The sequence below is a fragment of the Carassius auratus genome, chromosome 24 (assembly GCF_003368295.1).
Source record: "Carassius auratus strain Wakin chromosome 24, ASM336829v1, whole genome shotgun sequence".
Classification (NCBI taxonomy): domain Eukaryota; kingdom Metazoa; phylum Chordata; class Actinopteri; order Cypriniformes; family Cyprinidae; genus Carassius; species Carassius auratus.
Window position 1 is genome coordinate 4,103,975 of NC_039266.1, and position 23,048 is coordinate 4,127,022.

Consider the following 23,048-nt stretch of genomic DNA (forward strand, 5'->3'; position numbering starts at 1 on the left):
ATCTCCGCCTCCTGCCTTCTGAGGCCTGGATTCCGCCTCGGCCTGTTGACCCATCGTCTCCACCATGGCTCCCAGCTTCCACCTCTCCGCCATGGGCCGGCAGTCCACAAGCTCTGCCTGGCTCCCACATCCCTCTGGCTTCGCATTGGTCTGGCGTGTACCATCCTGCACCTCGGGACTCCATTCCTCTGGCTCCATCAGGCTCCTTCATCCCCTAGGCTCCACCTCAGTCCATTGTAGCTCTGGCTCCACTGTGGCCACTGTTGCCACCCCTGTAGCCACCCCAATATGAATCAGAAACTATTTTTAAGTATATTTTATGTTCATAGCCTACACGATGAAGGCCAAGGAGACCCGCACCAAACTCCTCTCAAACAGATATCGCCGATTTAGAATCCCCTCCCGATTACAGTCACAATGGTTCACCCATCACGGCAGTGACCCTCACAAAATGTCACCAGTCAGTGGCAGCAGGGCATGAAAACCGTAGCATTTTAAATTATGAATAATGTCCAGATAAGGGTCTAACATTGGTCTAGCTGTTTGTGTGTGTTTAAACTACTGCTGACACAAAATTGGGATGTATCCATATTCTCAGCATCTATGACTATCCAATTTTGAAAAAAGGTCGACATGCTGAATTAAACTGAGATATCTAAGCGGTGTCATAAGTTGATGATGCACAAGCACTGCACGTTTGACTCACATTGCCTGTAGTGTAGAGAACAAAACACATTCAATGAAAACCAAAGCATTTTAAATTACAGTATGAATAATGTCCATGGCCCCCCTCCTGAAACCTCATGCCACCCCTTTGCCACCCAAGGAAAAAAATCTCTAGATCCGACACTGCCCTTTCCCCTCTTTTGTTCCACAGTGTGAGATCGCACCTTCCAGGAGGGGGGGATAATGTCACACCCCTGGACTCATTATGTTGTGTTTTCCATTTACCATGTTCTCTGTGACCCAGTATCTGTTTCCCTTGTTTGGTTAATTGATTAGTTCCCAGGTGTGTTTAGTTTCTTTCCCATGTGTTCCATGTCGCCATTAATTTAGTAATTCCGTGAACATGTCTGTATTTGTTATCCTTTCTTTATATACCATAGTCTTTCAGTTGAGTTTTGTTGAGTCTACCAGTTACAAGTCAGTACATGTGTCACAGTTTCAATGGAGGGACAGAGCTCTCGGACTAAATCTAAAAGATCTTAAACCATGTTCCGAAGTTAAACTGGTCACTGGTTTGGAACGACATGAGGGTTATTAATTACATAATTTTGATTATTGGGTAAACTAACCCTTTAATGTAAAAATCTAAATATAGATGATCTCTCTCTCTCTCTCTCTCTCTGAAAAAAAAAGTGACTAGGATATGAATGTTTGAGGAATTAAATAATTAAAACTGTAAGGACAGACAATAAACTTATTCTATGTCTGACAGTATCTATTGTTATTGATTTTTGTCGTTACAGGATATTTTTCAAAGTGATTGGTACGCACTGCAAGAGAACACAGTGATGAAAGAGATGTTCAGAGATATTGATGGAGTAATCTACTTCGATATCTGGCAGATGACTTCCTGTCACTATCTTACTGAAAATATTCACCCTGGACCTGTTATCATTGCTAATGCAATCAGCATGTTTCTCTCATATGTCTGTCCTGCCTAATACATCCAAACAATATCTGCCTTTTCATCTGCAACATACATGCATAAAAAAATTACATTATTATTAATAATTACAATATTACACTATTTTGACCATCTCAAACAAAATAACTGGAGCCCAGAACATTTTTTTTTTTATTATTATTATTAACTGCATTAACAATTTAATAACACTAATTGTTGGGTGCATATACTATTTTGTAAATAAAGTGTTTTATATGTTGCAAAAATCTGTACAGTGAATGCCTTTTAAGTTACCAAAATATTTTTTAGCAAACACCAAACACTGTTTTGAGTATTGCAGAAAATATATATAATAATTTGTATAAAGTAGATTGCGAATTGTATTATAGCTGTAATACAGTGTTCAATTTAATTAAATTCTGAAGCAGACTTTTCATTTCAGACATCCGGGCCCATATTTTAGTTCAAGTTAGTTATTAAGCATCTCATTGGTAATTTAAGTGATGTATAGGATGAAATCTTAGAGTTGATTCTAGACTGAAGTAATTCATGTTGTTCTTTTGTAATCTAAATTTTCTTTGCTTGTTTTCTGTTTGAACAACTGAGGAAATGTAGCAGTTTGATTAACTGCTCATTGTCAAATATTTCAAGATTCTTCCTCTCCTGAAAGATTTGCGCACGTCTATGACTCCTCAGCGCCATCACAAGCCCCTTGTGGCAACTCTTAACCACTTGAGAGACCTCTCGAACTGTCTGAAAGAACTGGGAAAGTAAGAAATTTCATAACTTGCTTTTATACTTAGGGGTTGAATGTTCAAGGTTTGATGTACTTACTCTGTCCTCTCCTTCAGCAGCATGGGGTCTGTTCTGATTGGCACGGTTCAGTGATCTTGGGTGGAGAGGTCTTTTCAGGGAAGTTATGAGAGCGGATTAAAGGTGGTGACCATTTGGAGGATCCAAATTCTTAAATAAGCACTTTAGCTCTCACACACTCTCAAAAAAGCAGCTATTCACTATAGACTATAGAGTTCCAACAGTCGTATACTGTAAACAATATATGTATATAAACATTTCTAAGGAACTATTGGAGTCAACGGATGTAATTTGTGATGGCTTCTGCCGATGCTGTGAGGAATCATTCTCAGAGTCTTGGGATAATGATGCCAGAATTTAGATTTTATTATCAGAGACAATAAAACCGAGAAAACTGCGGCACAATCTATAGTGTCTGTGTCTGTACTCTCCTGTGTACAGAGCTTCCCGAAGGCATGACCATGTTCAATACATTTCATAGATATGGTTATTGTCCATCAACTCTTCTTTTGGCTGTGTCTCCAGCCTGCCCAGAAGCAGACAGGATGTCCCAATTTATGTCCCATGAAAAGGCCCCACCATATATTTTGCCTAATGTCAAAAAAGCAAGTGTAGCTTCATATACTGTATTTTTGCAATGTCTGCACTGAGGAGGCCTCATCAGATATTTTGTCTAATGTCCAAATATGATGTGCAGCTTCAGCATGTTTGCACCTCCCATTTTGATGCAGGCTTCTATACAGTATACACACAGGCAAAAACATGATTATTACAGTGGAATAACTTGATACATAAATGGCTATATTCACATCGATTATACTTGATTGATTCATATTTTGATTAATACAAATCTTCCTTAAGATAAGAGAAAATCTAATAATGTTTCCAGTTCAAAAAGTTATTCACAGCTGGCATAAAGCAAGTTGCCATAGAAATTACTCAACACTGTTAAAAATAAAGGTGGTTAAAAGGTTCCTCACAGCAATGCCATTTTTGGATCCACAAATAACAATTCAGTCAAAGGTCAAAGATTCTTTGAAGAACAATCTCTTTCTTACCTTTGTAGAATCTGAAGAACCTTTTTTTAAGAGTGTACTCTTGGAAGATAGATTGTAGAAATATGTTTTTAGACAGCTGTCATGGCAGTTCCCTTAGGGTTCCATGTCATCAGTTAAATTGAAGTTGTGCTCAGACAGAAATGGAAACCAAGATCATGGTATTCAAGCTCTTGAGTTGTGCCTCCTCAGACGCCAAACATATAGCTTCCACAAATCCAAGCGAGGGTGAGGGATGGAATCCGAATCCACTTCCTGAGAGAAAAGGTCCCCCCTTACAGTAATCTTCCACAAAGAACCATTGTGGAGCACCACCAGTTCTGAGAACCATACTCAGGTTGGCCAGAACAGGACTAAGAGCAGCAGTCGTAAGAGCCCTGCATTCCACCCCCAGCGCCAAATGGGACTTTTTTTAAACGCATCTAGGGCCAGGTTTCCTGTACCTTTAGTAACTTTAGCAACAAGAAGGCATACACTCTAATAAAATACAGGTTTGTATACATTTTATTTTATCTATAAAACCCTTACTGTGCTGAATATCATTCAAATTTATGCAGAGCAACATGGAGCGCGGTATGAATCACCTTTAACGAGTGTCTTTTAGAGTGATGGAAAAGCCTGATGCTTTGCATAAAATAAACAATTTTATTCATAAAGAATCAGAATACAAATATTCCCTCAGAACTGAAAAATTAATCAAATTAAATTTCAATTTGTTACTAAGATTTTTTATGAGACTTTTAAAACGAAGGTTCGAATCAAGTATTAGACCTAAATATTTTGTTTCATTTACATTTTTAATTGTTTGTCCATTTACTTGAATTTCTTGAGTTACTTTTTTTTTACATTTATTTAAAAAAAACAAAAAAACATTGAGACCGTTTTATCAATGTTTAAGGTCAGACAAGACGTATGTAACCATTCTGCAACTTTTTGCATCTTTTGATAATTTGTCAGCAACCTCCAGCTCGTTTTCCTCAGAAGTGAAGATAACCGTATCATCAGCGTACATGATTATGTCAATGTCCAAACAGACTGTAGGGAGGTCATTTATATAGAAGCTTAAAAGCAAGGGTCCCAAACAGACCCTTGCGGCACTCCCATCGAAGTGGCTCTGAATGCAGATTGGATGTTATTCACTTGTACACACTGACGTTGGTCGCTCAAATAAGATCTTATCCAATTTTGGGTGTGCTCAGAGAGACTTTATTGATTTAATTTACTGTAAAGTATCTGGTGATTGACAGTATCAAAAGCTTTACGCAGATCAAAGGTGCTGTAGGGAACTTTTGTAAAAAAATATTTTTTACATATTTATTAAACCTGTCATTATGTCCTGACAGTAGAATTTGAGACAGATAATCTGTGAAAAAAATCAAGCTCCTCTGGCTCCTCCCAGTGGTCCTATTGCCATTTGCAGAAACTCCATCGCTCCCGGTAAAAAATAACCAATCAGAGCTGCGGTCCGTAACTTTGTTTGTGTTCAAAATGTAGAAGAATTTATATAATAAGCGAGTACACCATGAATCCATTTTCCAAACCGTGTTTTTAGCTTGTCCTGAATCACTAGGGTGCACCTATAATAAGTGTTTATATTCGGACTATTTTAGATTGCTTCGGGGATACCGTGGCGGAGAAACCCAGTACCAGCTTTAAGGGTGAAATGGTACACAGATGTCATGGTTCGAAAGGTACCATGGTTCGGGGGTAACAGTTCAATACGATTTCAATACAAAAAAAAAAAAATCTACAATGCTTGGTTTATTTTCATTTATTTTGAAGAGACAGTAGTATAAGTAAAAAAAAAAAAAAAATCCACCTAGATCTGAAAATATTAAATATTATTGCATGCATATATAAATAATCTGCAGTATATGTATACATACAATAAATAAATTCTTGAAATGTATATTTGGTTTAGTTTACAAAGAAATAAGGGAAAAAACGGTGTGACACGTAACTTGTCGCGTTTCCACCGAAACTATCCGGAACATTTGTACCAGGAACTTTTTTTCCCAGGAACTTTTTTCCCCCCAGACCTGTTGCTTTCTGCGTTTCCACCGCGGTGTAAAGTACCGGGAAGATTAGGCAAATAAACTGGAGATGTAGGTCTGCGCACGTTTCTCAATACTATAGTATGCTGATTTTGGACGTGCATCCTCGGTAGTTCAGACTTTGCGCATTCGACTCGGGAGTGTGTTGTCCGCGACGATGCGAATCTGGTAAATCTGCAAACAGCAGCGTACTCGATAACTTCAGTTATCTGACCATGGCTACTACAATGTTCCTCTCTGTATGTTTACAGTAAAACGAAATAGGATATCAAATACCACTGCCTCGTTTCGTTTTAATTTTAACATAATAACAGCTGCAGAAATGTACTTAGTTCAGAGATATGTGTATATATACAGCCATTACAATGGAATGAAATATTATATAGATTTGCCTTTTTTATTTTCATTTTACCATATAGATAAATTGAATACAGACCACAGAAAACCTGTTAGATTTACCCCGCAGCTGAATTATATTTTATGTTTAACCACTAAAGAGACATCAGAGCCAGCGGCACATGTCAGAAGGTCTAGCCGTGGTGAGGCTGCTTCTCAGCAGATAGATGATCACTGAGCTCCCACTGATCGCGTGGAGCTGACAGTCTCTGAGATCGGCGAAACAACATTTTAAATAGGCACTGTCTTTATAAATAAACCACAGATTTGAGTTTTAAACAACTACATTCTTGCCTGAAACACTTTTAAAATTACATTTCATAACACAATAACAGTAATATTTTGAAAATGTTGATCCGAATAAATGGTAGTTGAACTCAACCAATGCTGCGTGAACTCAACCAATCAGCATGTTTAGCACCCAAGTCCCGCCCCCGAAAGTTCCGGAACTTTGAAAAAGTACCACCTCGCCAGCAAGGACTTTCTGAGGGGCATTTTTTTACCCGGAACTTTATTTAGTTCCTGTTTCCTGCGGTGGAAACACACCGAGTACCAGGCCAAAGTCCCTAGTTCCTGGGTAAAGTTCCTGCTCCAGGCCCCAAGTTTTCTCCAGAGCTGACTCCTGTCCATTGGTCCACTCCTGAGTTGGCTCAATCTATGAGTCTGATTCAGAGTCTGCTCATGTTCCCTCTGAGGTTGCAACTTCTGTTGCAGACCCTTCTCTAAAAGTAGCAGCATGATTTTCCCTGTCACTTATGTTCCCATCGCAGACACTATGTTAGAACTCTCCCTGTTTCCCGAGGCCTCTGTTATGGCCGTAAGTGCCGTTTCTGAACTCTCTGTATCCATTAAAGCTCCTGTTGCTATTGCTGCTACTACACGGAATTCACTCAATGTCACTCACTGAGTAACAAGGAATGGAGGCAAAGCCAGTGGAGCAGAGAGCCAAGTCAGAGCCAGTGAAGCAGAGAATCAGTGCAAAGCTGGAGGAGCAGTAAGCAAAGCCAGAACCAGTGCAGCAGAGAGCCAGGGCAGAGCCGGCAGAGCAGTGCACCAGGGTGGCGCTGATGGAGCAGGGATTCAGGTCAGAGCAGGCAGAGCTGAAGTGTGGCGCAGGTGAAACCGAAGACCACCAGGGCAGTGCAGGTTAAACTGGAAACACAGAGAGGTTAACAATGGCTTCAGTTAAGGAATGGCATCTTTGGCCATAATAGGGTGAGCAAAGAGTTCGTGGCAGCCTTTTTGAATATGTGACCAATCACGGAAAGTAGGGACACAAGTCACAAGTTTCAGATTCTGAAAGTGTAGTCTCCAAGCTTCCCAATGATGTGTAACACGTGGAAATCTGATAATATTTGGAGAAGTTGTGGCCATTTGAAGATAGGCACTCAAAAAAGCTCAAAAAGCAGAAATAGCCTCTGAAGATTGTGCAGTTCTCACTGCTGCAAGTGACAATGGGGCTCATTTACATCTCAATTAGATAAGCCATACTCCCTGCACAGCAACGACAGACACAATGGAAAAATTGGACCGCATACTATTAATAATAAAGGAGAATGTGCATTGTAAATGTCAGTAATGTATCTTTTTTGACTTTTATAAAAATGATTTAGAGGCTGAAATATGTGAGTTTTATCTTTTTATAAAAAAATCTTTAATCTTTAAAATGTGGCCATCATTTTTAATGTTATTATTTTAATGTTTATGTAAACAAAAAGTACATATTGATGCTAATTATTTGTTATTTGCTGGTTTTCAACATAAAACTTGGTGAATTGATTTCATTGTGTAGCATTAGGACTTTTTTAAAGGGATTCTGTGATAACCAATGAGCTAGCTAATAACAATAGGTAGATATGGGAAGGCCTAAACATGGACTACACATGAGATAACGTGTACGTTCTTAGAATGAACACAAAACGACAAACTTTGATGTCTATGGAAACTCACCCCATAAGAAAAAAAAGTACTCTCTCAGATCTCGATGTCTCCAATGAAATAAGTCGTTCGGGCACACTTTCTCTTTGTCGGGGTCTTCTTTGTGGATGTAACCATCTCCGAAGTTTGCACTGTGCGTCTGTTTGCCTCTAAATGTTACGGATTTTCCCCATTTCTCTTTCTTTATCCCCATCAAATGTTACTATCGATATAGCCTCTGATATCTTACGGTCCAACTCGTCTGACGCCAGTCCAATACATTCTTTCTTGTCATCATCTTCGCTCAGTTGTAGATTAGGGATATTACAGTCTTATTATGCCGCTTTCATCGTCGCTCAGATTGTCTTCAGAATCAGTGAGCACTTGTTTATAAGCATCCGGCTTGTCTTCAAGTACTTCAAAACATTTTCTGTGTAACGGCCACGGTTCAGCTCGTCTGCGTTCATCTTTGCGGCGTACATCTTCATTGAATTTTGATATCAGCTACAGCCGGCCAGAGCGCTGCATACAAAGTAGCCATGCTTCCGTCGGAGGGCGGGTCAATAACAAAAGAAACAAAAGCCGGCTTATCCAGTATGGAAATACAGACAGACAATGAAACGCCCCTACTGCGTGCTAGAATCTCTGACAAACAACCTGATTTCAACCTCAAAATGTACGCTTTTAAATATACAAATACTGCTATCTCAAACACGGAGAGGCTTCTTTGTGATCTCAACTAACAGATTCTGCAAAAAAAAAAAAAAAAAATCACAAATTAAAAAAAAAAAACGCTTCTTTCTCATTTTGCTCGGCAGTTGTGCTGCCGACTTGTGTCACTGGTTTCCGTGACAGGTCACATATGGCTGGAAGGTAAGAGAGTTCAGGAATGACCCCCTAAGAATTCAGAAATGGCCCTCTTAGCTGTAACAGGCTAGGCAGCAAATTCACAGATGGCCTCCATAGTGAAAGTGACGTGACACAACCAAGTATGGTGACCCATACTCATAATTCTTGCTCTGCATTTTACCCATCCAAAGTGCACACACACAAAGCAGTGAACACACACACACACACACCGTGAACACACACCCGCAACAGTGGGCAGCCATTTATGCTGCAACACCCAGGGAGCAGTTGGGGGTTCAGTGCCTTACTCAAGGGCACCTCAGTCATGGCATTGAGAGTGGAGAGAGCACTGTACATTCACTCCCCCAACCTACAATTCCTGCTGGCCCGAGACTCGAACTTGCAAGATTTTGGATTATGTGTCTGAATCTCTAACATTAGGCCACGACTTCTAATAGCCCCTAATAGTCATGACAGGACAGACAAAAAGTTTACAGATGCCTCCATAGCCATGACAAGATAGACAAATAGTTCTGAGACGTTCTCCATGGCCATGACAGGGAAGTCTGGAAGTTCAAAACAACCGCCGTGGTTGTCCTTGGCTCTGATTTGGTGGTCTTCTGCTCAGCTCTGGTGGTCTTAATCTCTGCCTGCTCCTCCCTGGCTCCCTGCTCCATCAGCACCACCCTGGCTCCCTCCTCTGTCAGCACCACCCTGGCTCACTGCACTGCCCTGGCACTCTGCTCTGCAGGCTCTGCCTTCGCTCTCTGTTCCACTGGTTCCACCCTGGCTTACTGCTTAGCCTTTGCTCCCTGCTCTGCTGACTTCGCCCTGGTTCTCTGCTCCACTGGTTCCAGCTTGGCTCTTTGCTCCACTGGCTCTGCCTCAGTTTCTTGTTACTCTAATTCCACATGGACCTGGCCTTCCATCTCTCCCCCATTCAACCTCCACTCCACCTCCCTGCTGGACCGTACTATTTTATTTGGAGCATCTGGGAGCCTTGGTGGGAGCTTGAGCTTTGCTAGAGGACACTCCATTCCAGACTTTTGCCACTTTACCCAGGACTCAATTTCCCATAATCATTTGCAGTCTTCAGTTGTATCATCTGTCTCTCATCAGATATCATCATCAGTTCACAGCTGTCTCATATTAGAAGGACTTTAAAAGTAGCACATGTAACAGGTAGTATATTTTTCATAGTATTAATTACACTATTTAGTTAATTTCATTTCAAAATGAATTGTGTTTGGAATAGGGGGGAATGAAATGGGGGAATAAGAAAATTAGAAACTATTTGCAGGAATTGATAGCACAGAGTTGGGTTGAAAAATCTATGTCTTCTTATTCCTCTCTTGTTCTGTCGTTTGTCTCAATAACCAGTCTGTATGGCTGTTATCTACTTTTTTATTAACACATTCTCAACTACATGACCATTTTCTCGAGTCACTCAACTCTGACGATCACACCCCCCTCTGTTCTCCCGATATCACTAAACTACATCCATCCCTTTGTTAGTATTAGAGAACTTATACTAAACAAATAACAAATTACTTTTTGTTTTATTCACTTTGATACTGTTACTCTGAACAAAATATACTATTCTATTGTTTCAATCCCAACTGACTAAACAGTCAACAACATACTCAAACATTTATATAATCATGTCCTTGAAACGAGCAGGTTTCTTAATCACTATACCACTACGGGTGGTCAAAGGCTTACTACTGCTGTCTGGTACTGTACCAGAAGAACTCTGTGGCTCTTTTGAGGAATCTGACTTGACCACTGTCTCTTGAGTTTCTTGATCATTTTGTATTTCAGCAGGCTCCATGTTTATCTCCAGCTGAACAGGAAAATGACAAATGTGCTTCACATTTCTCACTATCCTAGAGCCATCCTCTACATTGACCATTTCAAAGGAATTGTCCGACGTATTCTTCAGCAGTACATAGCGAGTATCTCTATACTAAGAGTCCAGCTTGCTATCTTCCATACTCGCCACATATACAACATCTCCTAACTTAAAGTTGTGTTCTTTGGCTCATCTTTTCATGTCTGTGTACTGCTTCATTTTCTCATTGTAACTTTTATGATGACTTTCAATGTCTTTTGTCTGTTATGAGACTTGGCAACTTTGTACGCACATCTCGTCCAAACATCAGATAAGCTGGTGTCTGACCCGATGCTCTATGTGGTGTGGATCGATAGGCAAGAAGAATCTTTGAGAGATCTTCTCTCCGATTCCTTCCCTCACTTTTAGCCGCTTTGAAAGCTTTCTTCAAGTAACGATGAAATCTTTCTATTTTACCATTACTTGTTTTTTCTTTGGGTAGTAAGGTGAAGCCTTAATGTGCTTAACTCCACAAGTTCTCAAAAATGCTTCGAAGACCTTACCAACAAACTGTTCCCCGTTGTCAGTAACTACTTCCAAGGGGTACCCAAATCGGGCAAATATTCTCAATATTTTTTTTGGGAAACAGTCTCAGAAGTAATGTCAGCTATGATTACTGCTTCAGGATATGATGTGTAGTAGTCTATAACAGTGAGTATATACACATTCTGAATAGGACCCACCAAATCAACACCTATCTTAGTCCACGGTCTGGGTGGTAGATCTAATGGATGCAGTGGTTGATCTTCATGCAAGGGTTGATTCAGAACACACGCATTACAATTTTTGACCATTCTTTCAACATCCGTGTCCATATTAGGCCAATAGAATTTGCTTCTCAAAAATTGCTTTGTGCGAATGACACCTTGATGTGTCTTGTGTGCAATTCTCAAAGCTCGCTGAAACAGCGTGGAAGGAAGAACAATCCTATGTCCCTGCAGCAAAAGACCATCATAGGTCGACAACTCATCTGAGCAGCGTTTGTATGGATGTAAGCTTTCAGGAATTGTAGCAGGCCACTGTCCTGTATCCACTATGGAAAGGAGCTGCGTCAAGGTAGTATCTTCCATTGTAGCTCTTTTGAGTTCATCAAGAGTCAAAGCTTGTACATCCATCATATTTACAGACAACACTCTGTCCATATACGTGTCCACGTACCTGTTGTCCTCAGTTTCTGGTAAAGGAAGTCTAGAAAGTGAGTCTGCAACATTGTCTTTACCTGCAATGTGTTCAATCTTGTAGTCATATGGATTAGAGATGTTCCGATACCCTTTTTCTCTTCCCGATACCGATTCCGATACCTGGGCTCAGGGTATCGGCCGATACCGAGTACTGATCCGATACCTGGGTGTGTATCTGTATATACAGCTGTATATACTACTAGCCCTGTGTAAATTGCTAGAATTCTTTTTATGGTGTGCTTCAGACAGATCCCTCAATAAAACATGAACAAATACATGGTGAACTACTGTATTTATTACAGTATTTTTATTATCTAACATGAATTTGACAGTATTATTTATTTTCATATGCAAAAAAGAACTTCAAATGCAGCCAAAAATCTAACACCGCAAACTAAAAAAGGTATTTAAGTTTTACAATATAACTGTATAAAAAAACTGCAACAAATAAGTCTAGGAATATAAAAAAAGATCTATTAATCAGATAATCTCTTTACAACAAAACAAGTAAAAAACAAGCAACCATCTAGGCATAATTATTATTATTATAGAGACGTATTATTATTACTGTAGGCTACAACAGTAGCTTTATATATTGTCAATTTACTCATGTAAACCAAACATTTATTTTAATGGGCTGCCATGAAGATCTTTGAGTGTCTGTGTTTATGATATGACAGTATTCTCAAATGAAACGGTAAATTCTCATGAAGTGACGGTTTATGCGTTCGTGTCCTCATGACACACAGCAGAGACTACAAAACAGCGAGCTCTCGCGCATCTGTGCCAGTCACCCACAGAGATGTAGATTTTGCGGGAGTAATATTTAAATAGTATTTTGCAGTTTAATATTCACAGACACTAGTATATATTCGGCTACTGTCTGGAGCCCTGCGCTTTGACTTACACGGAAGCGACTGAACGCAGCTGCCGGTACTGAATATACTTGAGAGTCTGTAACTACCGGTACTACAGAGACATACTGCTAACCACTGATCTATAATATAGAAGCGGCTTCACTGTCTTTTGGCAGTTTAGAATGTGATGAGTGATCCAGTCATATATAGATCAGGGCTGCTAACGCGTTTTCATTTCTTCTTCGCTGCTCTAAACAGGGGTTGCTTGTGGCAACACAGCACAACTTCCTGTGTTTTCAATGCATTTTGAGCAGCGAAGAAGAACCGTGCAGCAGTTAGGCAAAGCTTGCGGTCATAACTAGGTATTTTTTAAGAAAATGGTATCGGATCGGTATATGGGTTCATGTACTCGCCGATGCCGATGCCAGAATTTGTTGTGGTATCGGAGATATTTCCGATACTAGTATCGGAATCGGAACAACTCTAATATGGATACAATCTCAATCCTAGTCTTTGTATTCTAGGAGGCAAGAGCTTTGGTTTCTCTGGATTGAGCATATAAATGAGAGGTCGATGATCCGTCTGAAGAGTAAATCTGCCTCCACACAAATATGCTCTGAAGTGTTCCACTGCCCATACGCATCCTAGGGCTTCCCGCTCTATCTGAGAGTAACACCTTTCCGTGGGTGTCAGAGAGCGGCTTGCATATGCTACAGGTTTCTTAGCTCCATCTTCTTGTGTCTGAAGCAAAACAGCTCCAAGTCCGACTGGACTGGCATCACTAATCACAACTGTATAGGAGCACTTATGTTGAAGTATGCTAGGCATGGCTCACTAGTTAATAATTTTGTCAGTCCTTTAAATGCATCAGATGACCACTGCCACTCTTGACCTTGTCTGGTCAGTTTTCTGAGAGGCTCAGACATATTTGCATAATTGGGAACAATCTTCATCAAAAATCCACAAGAGCCTAAGAATGAACGTAACTGTGCAACATTTTTGGGTCTGGGAGCGTTACAAACTGCTTCAACCTTTCGCAGATCTGGTTTTATTCCTTCTGCTGTGACAACATGACCCAAAATCTCAATCTGCTTAAGTCCGAAGAAACATTCTTCTTTATTCAACGTCAGTCCTTTTTCTTGGAATCTTTGAAAAACATTTCTCAGTCTTTGCTCCAGCTCATTTTCATTTTCAGCAAACACGACCACATCATCCATGTAGCACACCACACCTGGCATCCCACATAAAATGGAGTCCATGGCTTTCTGGTATGCTTCGGGAGCGCTCGACAATCCAAATGGAACCTTTCTAAAATGGTAGCATCCTCTGTGCGTAATGAATGTAGTCATTTGTCTGGATTCAGGTGCCAGATCAACTTGCCAGAAACTCTTACGGGCATCCAGTTTTGTAAACACCTTTGCTCCCTGCATTGCTTGCAGTATACTGTCTATTGTTGGTACTGGGTGTCTTTATCTTATTACCGCTTTGTTCACTTCTCTCAGATCTACACAAACTCTCACTTCTTTGGTGTCTTTTTTTGGAATGAGTAGAATGTTTGACACCCATTCAGATGCTTCATGCACTTCCTCTATGATGCCATCTTCAAGCATTTTGTCCAACTCTTGATTCACAGCCTCGACCATCAGGTAGGTTACTCTCCTTAAAACTTGAGCTACAGAAGGGACTTTTTCATTCACTGATATTTTATGGCTCTAACCTTTGATTTGCCCCAGTCCTTTAAACAAAGATTGATATTCAGCCTCTAGCTTCAAAAATCTTTCTGCCGAATTGTTAATTGCAGCGACCTGGTCTGTGGTATTCAGAATCTTTAAGTCAAAGCATGACCGTCTTCCTAGCAGTGGCTCAACACTTCCTTTGATTACAAAAATGCCATCTTTTGTTACATTATCCTTCCATTAGAAATTTGCTTCAAAAAATCCCACACAGTGGAGAGGGTGCGTCTGTGCATACTGTAGGCGAACAATTTTTTCTTTGTTTGTTTCAGTTCAACTTTTTGTGCAAACAATCAATGGTACAGTTCTTTTCCAATAAAATTTCTTCCACTTCCTGTATCTACGACCATCTTCAGCCTCTGTCCATTAACTTTTATGGTCTCTTTTCCTTCTGGATCAATTGAATACATCTGAATCAGAATTGTCATTTACAGCTCTCACTGGTTTGTCTTCATGATCTGACTTGTCTTTGGCCTTGTATTTTTCATTTTTATACTCTTGTGAGTTGTTTTTCTTTCTGCAAACACGCACATAGTGACCTTTATTTATTTGTTTTGCAGTACAGGCAAGTTGCTGATTTTGCTCCACAGTCATCTGCTTTATGTGTTGTCAGTCCACATCTATAATACTTGGTGTCGCTGTTGTTCTTTTCAAATCGCCCTCTGTTGGCATTTTTTGGTTTCACTTTTGTGTTGGGAGCTCTTGTGCCCCTCGTGAAATTAACGTGATTGTCTTTTTCTTTGATATTGTTTTCTGAAAGCACTTTAGACTCAGCTTGGGCTGATTAAAAAATTCTAGCAACAGTTAATGCTCTTTCCAACGTAAGCCCTGCAGGAAGCAAGAGTTTATTTCTTAATCGTCTATGTGCACATTTCTCTACGAGTTGATCTCGTATCATATCACGTTCTAAAGCTCCAAACACACAAGATTTGTCCAGTTCCCTCAGCTCGTTCAAAAATGCGTCACTTGTTTCATCTTGTAGTTGAGATCTCTGTCGGAATTTGTGTCTTTCCAGCACAACAATTTTCTGTGGTGTAAAATAAGCATCCAGTGCATTTACAGTCTCTATATATGAATCTTTGGGACCCGGGAGATTCGCGAAAATCCTCTGCACTGGAGCACCAATACAATGCAAAAATGTAGCGCGTCTTACAGCATCGGCAGAATTTATAGTTCCACTGGCCAACTCAAAGAAACTGTAAGAGTCTTTCCATGTGATGTATTCTGCATACAAATCCGAAACTCCGAGGTTCAATGGAATAGGCGGCAATAACTGAGCTTGTGCGACATGTATCGGCGGTGCTCGTGCTACGGCCTCTTCGCCCTCCATGCCAGCTCTGTCAGTCCTTCAGATCTAGATGTCTTTTCCAGCGACAAATGAACGGCAATCCTGATTGTTCTTTATGTATTTATCCTCGTCGCCATTTTATGTTCTGTCGTTTGGTCATTGTTCAAATCAGATAAGATAGATGATAAACGATATTATCGTGCATGGGTGGAGCAAGAGAGATACTCTTTGTTCTTGTCATAGCATAACTATTTGGTGTTTTAAACCGCCCAGGAGCACGAGAGAGAGCATATGGAATCACCAATAATCAACAAAAAATATATATATTTTTTATCATACTGATAAACTAAACTAAACTAATTTTAAATATAAAAATACTGTAATTAAAACAGCTAGTTCATATATAGTCGGCCGCAGCTGTCATATCGCGCGTCCTGTAACAAATTTGCCGCATCTGTGAACAGAAGTTATCAGTCTAAATATTCTTCAAAATCAGTCAACGATATAAATCAATAGTAGATTTCATTTGAAGTCCAACAGTTTAACACGAATATTGGACATAAACAAACACATTAAATATATAAAGTAGGCTATTTAAAATAGTTACGTTCATATTTTTTGGAGTAAAGTTGAATTGAACCGATGCATCAGTCATACAGCACTCTGGACCGTGCACTTCATGACGAGACCGACGCAACGCCACAGAAACAAGAATGAGATGCATTATAACATAACTGTGGCACTAAACTCAGTTAGTGATGGCTTGTTTAAAATATTGCACATATATAGGCCGTTTAGATTACTTGTTAAAGTGCAATGAAATACCTTATATCTGCAAACGATGTAAGTCTGTTTGTTGATGGAGCCTTCAATGGCTATATGCGCTAATCCTCATTTGCACACACTTGCGCGTGTGTGTGAAATGTCGTGCTGAAGTGAAATGGGCTAGCTGGGCAATTTGATAGACAAATTATAATAGGCCGTTTCATAACCTGTGGGTTTTACTTTTCTTGCGGGGTGGGCTGGGGCAGGCCAGGGCGGGCCAAATAATTTGATAAAAGCAGGACCTGCGGGTTGGAAAAAAACCAGACCCACGCATGACTATGACCTATATCTTCTCCACTGAAAAATGGAATACAACAGGGTGTCGTGGGTAAAAGAGCTGGCAGATTTTCACTTCCCGGTCAAATACCACCCTGGGAGGGAAAATGTTGATGCCGACAGTCTGTCCAGAATGCCTCTAGATATGGACACATTCATGAAAGAGTGTTCAGAGAACATGGCATATGATGTGATTGGGGCAGCCACAGAAGTGGTAGAACATCATAATTAATTCAGTGTGTCAGGGTCCATGGGTATGTCACACCCACTGCAATATCTCCAGAGACATCTATAATTCCATTAAAGGAACAAATCAAACACGACCAAAGAACAGACTCCATTGTGGGACCAGTTATTCAGTGCAAATTGACAGAAAAAAAACCCTCGGGGCCACAACTTTAACAGCTCAGTCAACAGGTGACATGCCTCATTTGAGAGTGGGACAAGCTGGAACTTGATAAGACAGGATTCTGTACAGAAAAACGGCAAGCATGAAACAACTGGTTCTTCCAGAACAGGATATAAACACATTCTTAAAAGAACTCCACAATGAAATGGGCCATCAAGGTGTAGACAGGACTACATCATTGATATGGGACCGATTGTACAAGCCGTATATGCAAAACGAAAAATTAATAGTTGGATGTGCCAGAACTTTCTTCAGTTGAACAAGGAAAAACTATTATAATAACTATAGTTATTGCATTTGGAAACAAAGATGAAGCTTTCAAGGTGAATGCATACCTTGACTCTAGGGGTCAAACATTTTTATTTTTGTTTTATTATTTCTTCATTACTATTTTGCTTTCTTTGATGTTAAACACTTTGAATTACCATTGTGTACAGAATGTGCTTTATAAATCAACTTGCCTTGCCTTGTAATTATTGGCCATTTTTGCACAAGCTTATGCTACAACGTCCAAATCAGGCAAAAGTGTTGCAGAAAATATTTTCAATTACTATGCACTGAGATTCAGATATTCCCAACCAGGATACATCTTGATCAGGGTGGTGAATTTGAAAATCAACTGTTCAAACAACTTAAAAAATACTGTGGAGTTGCGGGGTCGAGGACCACTCCCTACCACTCACCCTCAAGGGAACAGACAGGTCGAGTGGATTAACCGTATGCTGCTCCAAATATTAAGGACCCTCACAGAGAGACAAAATCTAGCTATAAAGATTAATTAAACAAACTGATCTATGCATATAACTGCACTCCCAGTGAAGTGACTGGTCTTTCACCTTTTTATCTGTTGTATAGTTGCTCCCCACGTTTGCCAGTTGACATGATGTTCGGTTTGAATCCAGAGCTGGGAGACATCAACCATTATATCTACACGGAAAAGTGGAAACAGGGCATGAAAAAAAATGAGATAATGAGAGAAAATGCTCAAAAAGCTGCCAAGAAAAACAAGCGTCATTATGACAGTATGGTGAGAAGTTCAGTACTGCAGCCAGGTAATCTTGTATTAATCAGAAATCTGACACCTTGTGGCAGGCCAGGGATACCATCCACACAGTTGTTCGTTAAGTAAGTAAAGACATCCTTGTCTATGAACCTGAGGAAGGGAGAAAGAGATTAGGATTCTTATATTTTTTTATTCTTTAAAATATTTAATTATTTAAAAATAAGCATCATCATTTTGAAATCCACTCTAGATCTGAAAGGGAGCCTATGCAGAGATTACACTAGAGAAATATGACTGCCAATCTTAGCCCCAAGCTAAAAGAGCATTAACCGTGAGACGACGGCATTTATCAGCATTTCCATGACTGTAAAATGTAACATACATGTGGGTCGTAATCTTGCAATATTTCTGAGGTGGAAGAAAGATATTGGTAAAGTACAGATACTCCCAAAAAATACTTAATTACAGTAACAAAGTATTTTTACTTTGTAACATTACACCACTAGTTAATAATAGAGTTGTTCCGATTCCTATACTAGTATCAGAAATATCACCGATACCACAACAAATTCTGGCATCGGCAACGGTGAGTCCATGAACCCATATACTGATCCGATACCATTTTCTTAAACAAGACCTAGTTATGACCAGTAGCTTTGCCTAACTGCTAAACGGTTCTTCTGCGCTACTCAGAATGCATTCCAAAAACAGGAAGTTGTGCTTTGTTGACACAAGCAAACCCTGTTTAGAGCAGCGAAGAATAAATGAAAACTGATCTATATATGACTGGATCGCTCATCGCATTCTAAACTGCCAACAGACAGTGAAGCCGCTTCTATATTATAGATCAGTGGTTAGCAGTATGTACACTGTTTAGCGGTATTTCAGACTGGACCAACAAGACAGTAAAATGGCGACTAGGGATGCCACAAGTACTGGCACTTCACTACCAAGTCGGTGCTGAAAATGTAAAAATGTGATGATACCAGCGTCTCTGTAGTACCGGTAGTAAGTTACCGACTCCAGAGTATATTCGGTACCCGCAGCTGGATTCAGTCACTTCCGTGTTAGTCTAAGCGCAGGGCTCCAGACTGTAACCGAATATATACCAGTGTCTGTGAAGATTAAACTGCAAAATACTATTTAAATATTACTCCTGCAAATTCTACATCTCTGTGGGTGACGGGCGCAGATGCGTGGGAGCTCTCTGTTTTGTAGTCTCTGCCGTGTGTCACTACTGTATATGAGGACACGAACGCATATACCGTCACTTCATGAGAATTTACCATTTCATTTAAGAAAACTGTCATATCATAAACACAGACACTCAAAGGTTTTCATGGCAACCCATCAAAATAAATGTTCAGTTTAACGTGAGTAAATTGACAATATATTAAGCAACGGTTGTAGCCTACAGTAGATTTAGCTATGTCTCTATGTAGTAATAATAATAAGTCTCTATTAATAATAATAATTATGCCTAGATGGTTGTTTGGTTTATACTTGTTTTGTTGTAAAGAGATTATCTGATTAAAATATATATTTTTTATATTCCTAGACTTATTTGTTGCAGTTTTTTATACAGTTATGTTGTAAAACTGTTTAGGGTGTTAGATTTTGGGCTGCATTTGAAGTTCTTTTTTGCTTAAGAAAATACATAATATTACTGTTAAATTCATGTCAGATAATAAAAATACTGTAATAAATGCAGTAGTTCACCATGTATTTGTTCATGTTTTATCAAGGGATAAGTCTGAAGCACACCATAAAATAATTCTACCAATTTACACAGGGCTAGTAGTATATACAGCTGTACTGTATGTACAGATTCACACCCAGGTATCAGATCAGTACTCATTATCGGCTGATACCCTGAGCCCAGGTATCGGAATCGGGAAGAGAAAAAGGATATTGGAACATCTTCGTGTTCGTTGTCTGATTGATTTTTCCATACATTTCTTCCGTATGTACATAAACTTAGTCACCACTGATAAACTAGTACTAAAAATTATAGAGACATACATTTTTTGCAATGATGTTTTGCATTGATTTGTATCGTAAAAAGCGCTAAACAAATACAAATTTAGTTGAATCCTTTGGTGCTCCTCCAGACGACCAGATGTATGAGGAGCTGTGATCAGCTGCAGCTGGATCCAATAATTGGAAAAACCCGAAAGAGTAGACCAGAATATTCCACTGCATTGCTAGACTGGCAATTTGTGTAGCATAAATATCATGAAATCTATATATTTTTTTCATTAATTCTTTGAAAAGTCAATTTTTGTTTTTTAAATAACCTTTGTATTTTAGTATTTTAAGATATTTACTGACCTTAAAAGAAAGTTATGTGGGTCTGAAGAAGAAATCCCTTTATGATATCAAACGCAACATATTTTAGACAAAAGTCTTTCAAATAATTTCTAACTGATGTGCCTTTACTTTTTAATTTGTCACGTGGAGGGTAAGGAGGAACTCACTTGCAGACAGGATGTACTAAACACAGGATTTATTTACACAAAAAGGGGAAAACAAAACCCACGAGGGGGAAAACAATGACTAGGGCAGATACTAAATAACTTAACAAGACTGGGTAGACACGATAAACAAAGACTCAAAACACAAGAACACTAACTACAAATAAACAATAACAAGTCTCACAACGTCTTCTTCCAAGAGCAACACCGAGTTACAATATATCACAGGAACATGTAGAAACACATATCACAATGTGGAAACAATCACAATGAACCGACAAAAGACAAAGCACACTAGGGGATCTAAATAGGAGAACTAATCAAGACACAACAGGTGGCACAGGTAAGGCATTCACGACAACTAGGATAACAAGGGGGGCGGGGCAAGGGAACGAGACAACACAAGCACATGGCCCAAAGACAAGGCCATGTGTGCTTGTACACAAAACACGGGTCTGTCATGATCCTGCCTCAAGATTAGAGAAAAGTCAGGACATGAAGGCAGAATCATGACATAATTAATGTGTTAATTAGATTAATTCATTATGGAGAAAAATAATAACGCATTTAACGCACTTGCCCCACCCCAGACCTAAGTGGATCATCTGCCATTTCTTACAGTCGATTGATGACTAATAAAGGTAAAGCAACAACTTACTGCATCATGGAGTCTAGAAAATGTCCCTAAAATTCAAGATATGGGGCAAAATGCTGTTTGAATTTTTTTTTCTCAGATTTACATCATAGTTATAAAATATCACACGAGCTGTAGGCTAAGTGCAATATCACACAAGTGCAAATGTGATACTCATCTTATACAAAAGTTCATTAAGAAGTTAATATTGTGTTATTTTAGACACAATGTTGTCTGTTTAGCTAAATTTAGCCAACTAAAATATGAAGACAAATCAGAACTGTTCATCCCCGAGCAACTCCCAGCTGAATTTCATTTGGCGCACTGAACCATTGGCCATAGTCGTGTTGGATATGAAGTGGCACTGCACAGACTGATCGGTGTATGACATCAAAGTCCCTTCTTTGATGTCACACACCGATCGATCTGATGGTGATGACCTGCTTCAAGTCGAACAAGCCCAATAATTCATTGAACCATTCATAAAGAACCATTTACTTCACTTCTAAATGAATCAGCCATTTGAACGAATCAAACAAATGAATCCATGATTCAATGACTTAATCATTAAGACATTTACCACCACCAACTGGCAGTTCTAGTTTATTATTTAGAGTATCATTTCATTAAAGAAATAATTTTATATTTCCATAGTAGTAATAATACAAGAAAATAAAATTATTAAAGTTATAGTTCAACCAACCAAAAATTACAATTCTGTAATCATTTACTCACATGGTCCAAAAGAGTGTATGTAATAAATTTGATCAAACAAAATATTTATTGCTGAACCTACTTTTTGTAATATCTGTTTGATGCTTTGCACAACAATGACTTTATCTTTTCAGAGTAATTTCTCCAAATTTGATGTTTGAATACTTAGATTAATTAATCACCACATCATGTAATTATTTATGGGATCGATTCCTGCATGGGTTATCCGACCGTGTTCAAAAGGAGATCTACCTCCTCGAGTTGCCCCCCACACTTGATGGATTAATCAACTTGGCCTTACGAGTTGATGCACGGATTAATCGCCTGGGTCGCCAGCCTAGTCCAACGCGCCATACCATCTCTCCAGTTAGCGGGCGCTTGAGTCGAGAGAACGCGGTCGGTCCCGTCGACGACCACGAGCCCATGCAGGTGGGTAGAGCTCAGCTGTCCTGGAGGGAGAGGGAACGGCAGAGGTCCCAAGGACTATGTTTATACTGTGGAGGCTCGGAACAAAACATCTACTCATGCCCGGGAAAAACAGCCAGCCCGGTAGTAAACTTGAGGCTACTATCGGGTGGGATCTCCGCTGGGAATTCCTCAACAACATCATCGACCCTCCTTCCGGTGAAACTGCGGTGGAAGAATCACTCTCACGAATATCACGCCCTTCTGGACTCTGGAGCCGAAGGTAATTTTATTGATTCTTCCCTTGCACATTACCTGAACAATTCTGTCCTGCCTGTGTCTCTCCCCATCCATGTCACCGCACTCAACGGCCAGGAACTGCCTCACGTCACACACCACACAGAACCCATCACACTACTTATTTCTGGAAATCATGGCAAAACCATATCCTTTTTTCTCATGGACTGCCCTGTTGCTCCCATTGTGTTAGGTCACCCCTGGTTAACTAAACATAATCCACGGGTGGAATGGGGTTCCAACACAGTTACAATGTGTAATGTGTATTCCATGCACAGTCTGTTCCCTTCCTAGGGTATATCGTCTCGTCCGAGGGAATACGTATGTACCCTGACAAGATTAAGGCT

The 23,048-nt window shown here is 39.7% G+C and overlaps 1 protein-coding gene across 1 annotated transcript in view; it reads left to right on the forward strand.

Annotated features, from left to right (window-relative positions):
* The window catches only part of LOC113041849 (NXPE family member 3-like), a 32,756-nt gene extending 30,974 nt beyond the window's left edge, over positions 1 to 1,782 (forward strand). Inside the window, exon 7 of the mRNA XM_026200420.1 lies at positions 1,470 to 1,782. Coding sequence (XP_026056205.1) covers positions 1,470 to 1,667 — 198 coding nt within the window. The 3' untranslated portion in view covers positions 1,668 to 1,782. The remainder of the gene's footprint in view (positions 1 to 1,469) is intronic.
* The last annotated feature ends 21,266 nt before the right edge of the window (positions 1,783 to 23,048 follow it).